This window comes from Callionymus lyra, chromosome 17 (assembly GCF_982586985.1).
Source record: "Callionymus lyra chromosome 17, fCalLyr1.hap1.1, whole genome shotgun sequence".
In the NCBI taxonomy this organism is placed as follows: Eukaryota; Metazoa; Chordata; class Actinopteri; order Syngnathiformes; family Callionymidae; genus Callionymus; species Callionymus lyra.
Genome location: NC_141834.1, coordinates 9633189 through 9637872, shown reverse-complemented (window position 1 = coordinate 9637872; position 4684 = coordinate 9633189). Strand labels below are relative to the sequence as shown.

At 47.6% G+C, this 4684-nt stretch overlaps 1 protein-coding gene across 1 annotated transcript; it reads left to right on the top strand.

The window, feature by feature from the left end:
* Positions 1–1546: 1546 nt before the first annotated feature.
* Positions 1547–4620, top strand: wdcp (WD repeat and coiled coil containing). Its single transcript, XM_087813070.1, has 3 exons — positions 1547–3449; positions 3519–3639; positions 4436–4620. Exons 1-3 carry the CDS (start codon positions 1587–1589, stop codon positions 4612–4614), a joined length of 2163 nt encoding a protein of 720 aa, XP_087669196.1. The 5' UTR covers positions 1547–1586; the 3' UTR covers positions 4615–4620.
* The last annotated feature ends 64 nt before the right edge of the window (positions 4621–4684 follow it).

The window sequence follows — 4684 nt, the reverse complement described above, 5'->3', positions numbered from 1 at the left end:
GACCCGAGCTGAGACTGCATCCAATCACCTGACAGCAGGGGGGAGGAGGAGGGAGGAGGGGGGGGTCGGTTCTGTAGTACTGCTGCGTCGAGCTCGACGTCATGACTCGACAGCGCCACCTGGTGTTTGTTCTGGTAAGTGAACGCCTACACATGCTGTATATATTTCAAGACATTTACTTTTATTACTCAACAGTTTAAGTTAAAGCCAATTTTACTCGCTTGTATTATTAGGTCCTAGACGTTGTTGCGTGTTGCTGAGTTACGGCTACATTTCCCACAATTCCACGCGGCACCCGGTTCACTTCCGGGTCAAAACTGAAGGCACAACACGGGGTAAGAAACGCACAACGTTACACTTTTTTTTTTTAATTACTGCTTTAATTCTGTTATACAATTTATCTTGTAACGTTTCGTAATGTCATTATTTCCGTTACTCTTTTTTTAATAGTAACGATATTGTTATCGTTTCGTTGTTCCCCATTAAAAAGCGTTTATCTCATAAATCTATTTAGGTATGTTTGTAGTTTCAAAGATGAATTTAATATTATTAAACGTGTATCGCCATGTCTTGTTAAAACTATTTCAGTTATATAAGTATAATTTTCCTGTGGTAAATATTAAGAAAGTTATTGATTATTAAAACCGGTAAAAATGCACTCATTTCCGGTTAACTTCCTTAGTGCTCAGTCAATAGGGTTCAATATTTGAGTTGTGACCCTTTTGTTAATCCCGAAATAACTTTATATTAAAGGAATTTCATTTTTTTTTAATCTCCAATCAGGTCACTTCAATTCTTGTTTCTCTTCTATTATTTTGATTGCATTTCTGTTTAATTCCAAGCATGTATATATATATATGTATATATATATATATATATATATATATATATGAGTGTATATCATATGTTGTATTTGTTTGTTTTTATTTGTTAACTATTTGAATTTCTTACCCGCTATAAATGTTAAACTGAATTTAATGGTGAACCACTTTTGTTGCACGTTGATAAGGAGGAAAATCATGAAATGAAAGCAAGTAATATTAATGAAATAAAATGAGATAAATATTATAAAATAAAAATAAGCGACCATCTTTTTCTACATTAAGGTGGGCAAATTACCAAAAAATACATTAAATTAAACAAAATAAATCCTGCAAAAGGGAAGCCGACCAAAAATGTCTATCATTAAATAGTTTGTTATATATTTCTTGTACTCCGACATCATGTTTCTTTAAGTTGTTGAACTATGGGATTAGTAAAATAGATTTAATCACACATCCTTTTTTTATGTTCCATATTAACCCCTCGACAAATAAAATGCATTCATCTCTACGTTCCAACCTTATTTGGCCGTTTAATGAGATGTTTCTTGCTAAGGTCATCCAGACATAAGCGGCTCCAAGCGTTCGTCACTCATGCAGCAGCTCAGGCAGAGGAGATTAGGGCATGTACTTGGAGGGAGACACGAGACAAGAGGCTCTTCCTAATCCGCACAGGTAGCTCGCAGGTAGATAGCTGCTCACACAAGACACTTGGATTTCACTCCATAGATGTTTTGAATCAACTTTTTTTTTGTCGTCGTCAGGATGGAACTTGGCAAAGCGAAGCTCCTTCGGGCGGGACTCAACTGCCTCCACCAGGCCATCCACCCTCTGCACGGGGTCGCCTGGACCGACGGGAAGCAGGTCTGCCTGACGGGACTCTACCTCGTCAACGGCGAGGTGAAGTTCGGGGACACCAACGTGATTGGGCAGTTCGAGCACGTCTACGGGCTGTTCTGGGGTCCGCTCTGCTGCTCGGACTCCCCGGCGCTGCTGGCGGTCCAGCACAAGAAGCACGTCACCGTCTGGCAGCTGCAGCTCAGCGCCCTGGAGCAGAACAAGCTGCTGTGCACCCAGACCTGCGAGATGAGCGAGCCCTTCCCTCTGCTCTCCCAAGGGTGCGTTTGGCATCCCAAGCTGGACATCCTGGCGCTGCTCACCAAGAGGGACACGTCGGTTCTGTTCTCCGTTCGCGTGGATAACCGACGGATCAAAGCGGACATCAAAGGAAGCGGGTTGATCCAATGTGCGTGCTGGACGAAGGACGGGACTCGGCTCGTGGTCGCCATGGGAAGCGCCCTCCACTCCTACATCTGGAACGACATCCAGAAGAGTCTGGTGGCCTGCTCCTTCTGCCCCATCTTCGACGTGGGCGGCTACATCTGCGCCATCGAGGCGACCGGCGAGAGCCAGGTCGCCGCCGCCACGGAACTCCCCCTGGATAAGATCTGCGGTCTGAACGCGGGGATGTCCTTCGAGGCGAGGGAGGATCCGGAGCCGCCCCGGGGACTCCAGCGAGCTCTCTCGGAAGACGACAGCCCCTTCGACTCCAGGAGGAAATCGTTCGACTTCGACCGGACCCTCATATCCAGCCCGGGCCCAGTCGATCTCACCCATATCCTGGCGCGGCACCGCCGGTCCGACCCCAGCCCCCTGCTGCACCTGCGCCGCAGGGACACGGTGACCGGCTCGGGTCAGGACTCCTCACACCTTTTCCTGATCACCTACGAGCGCAAAGTGACCACCACCCGTAAGGTGAGCATCCCGGGGATCCTGGTTCCGGACGTGGTTGCGTTCGACCCGCGCGGCTCCACTGTAGCGGTGGCGTCCAACACCTGCAACATGGTGCTGGTGTACCGCATCACGTCGGCGGCCATGCCCAACATCCAGCAGATCTCGCTGCAGAGCAACGAGAGACCCAAAGGGCTCTGCTTCCTCACCGACAAGCTGCTGCTGCTGATGGTCGGCCGGCAGAAGGCGAACGACCCGTGCTTCCTCCCCTCCTCCAACACCGAGAAATACGTCCTCCACTTCCTCACCAAAGAGCTGAGCTACAACGTGGACAGCCCCGTAACCCCCTCTTCTCCAAAACCTGATTATTCGCCTCGGATTAGGAGGCACTCCGAGCACAAGGACGACCGGGAGCGTCCGCCGATTAAGGACCTGGTGCTGCCAGGAGGGGGCGTACTCCGCTCGCCAGGACGCAGGTTGGTGGAGGAGGTGAGGAGTCCCGATCCGAGCCCCGTCAACAGTTCCGTGGACTTCTCGTCCGACCGGCACGCCGACGTCCCGGTGGAGAGCTTCGACATGGAGCACGTCGGCCGCATGGCCAGCCTGGCCGTGGCGGGCCAGGCCAGCAGGGAGTCCAGCCGGGCCAGCTCCCCCCGGCTGGAGGCCGCGGAGAAACCCCCGACGGAGCAGAAGCTCCCGATGCACGAGAGGAAGTTCGAACACACCCGGGAGCAGGCGCTGGAGCAGCTGGTCCAGAACATGGAGCGACTCTTCGCCCGCTTCAACGACGTCCAGGAGTGTCTGACCGAGATCAGGGATTACGCACAGAACGGGAAGAAGGTCGCCGGCGTGTACCCGAGTGCCTCCGAGCCCGTCTACGCCAACGTCACATGCCAGGTAAAAAATCTCTGTCGTCCATCGACTCCGGAGCCAGACTTCTTATTTATTTCGCTGTCATTCATGTAGAAGCAGCTGTCTGAAAACGTCTTCATCGACGAGCGGAGGCCCGTCCTGCTGTGCGACGGGAAGCTGTGTCTGAGAATCCTCCAGGAGCTTTTTAACCTCACCATCGTGGAGATGATGTATGGTAAGTTAATCACATATATTTTTAATTCATTTCCATTTTATCATCAAATCTATGAATTGACTTTGATTTTTTTTTTTTAAATGTCTATACGTTTTGCTGTAAATGTATTAATTATTGATGTTTTTAAGAATTATATTTTATACAATAGTGGACAACATGATCAAGCGTTTTTTTTTGTTTTCTAAAAGCTATTATTGGATGCGATTAAAGGCCTAGTGCAGATTATGAGGTCTTTAACAAAAGCAGCTTATTACTATTGAGAGCGTAACGTGTTTCTAGGAACTACCACCAGGTGTCAAGTGGCCTCAGAGGCCGTGCGTGGCCCCGGAGTCCCATTAAGACCTGGTCTGATGTAGGCGGCTTTTTTAACTTTTGTTTAACCATGTTAAGTAATGATACGAAAAACTACCAACTGTCTCTTAGCCATAGCATTTTATTTGTTTTATTTGTTTATTCTTTTCAGTTATTTTTCGTTTTATTCACTTAAACTTAATAATAAAATAATTGTATTAATAGATATAAATGGCAGAAAAGCATAACATTTGAACCCAACCTTCTATCGTTAACCAACAAAATTGGAAACGAGTTTAAAATGTATTTTAATTCTTTATTCATTTTGAATTTTCTTCTGCAATGCCTAGATTTACCCACTAGATGGAGACACCTTTTCTTTTGTTGAGAATACGTTGCCTTACACAACCCCTTTTTTTGAGTGTCTCTTAAGGACTTTCATATTTAGAAGTACTCGTAGGCACCGACTTCATTTTAAAATGATGACTTGTGTTGTTGTTTTCAGGTCCTCTGTGGGTCGTGCTCGTGGCAGACGCCGATGGTTTTATTCCGCTCACGTTCAAACCCAAAGAAGAACTCACGGTGCGTAACGGGAAGCGTAAATCGAACCTGAGGACGCCGGAGACCTCCTGCCCCTCCAGTCCTGCCCCCGTGCAAATCACCAACATGTTGGGAGAAACATAGCGCCCCCTCCTGTCCTGCAAACCCACAGGAGATACGACGTATGGAATGTACTTTGAGAGAAAATAAACCA

What these genes read in the sequence shown, in the direction of transcription:
- wdcp (XM_087813070.1), top strand. Translation starts at nt 1,587, where the DNA reads ATGGAACTTGGCAAAGCGAAGCTCCTTCGGGCGGGACTCAACTGCCTC. An exon ending in ACGCCAACGTCACATGCCAG is followed by an intron (nt 3,450 to 3,518) that starts GTAAAAAATCTC and finishes TCATTCATGTAG; the next exon opens with AAGCAGCTGTCTGAAAACGT. An exon ending in CATCGTGGAGATGATGTATG is followed by an intron (nt 3,640 to 4,435) that starts GTAAGTTAATCA and finishes TGTTGTTTTCAG; the next exon opens with GTCCTCTGTGGGTCGTGCTC.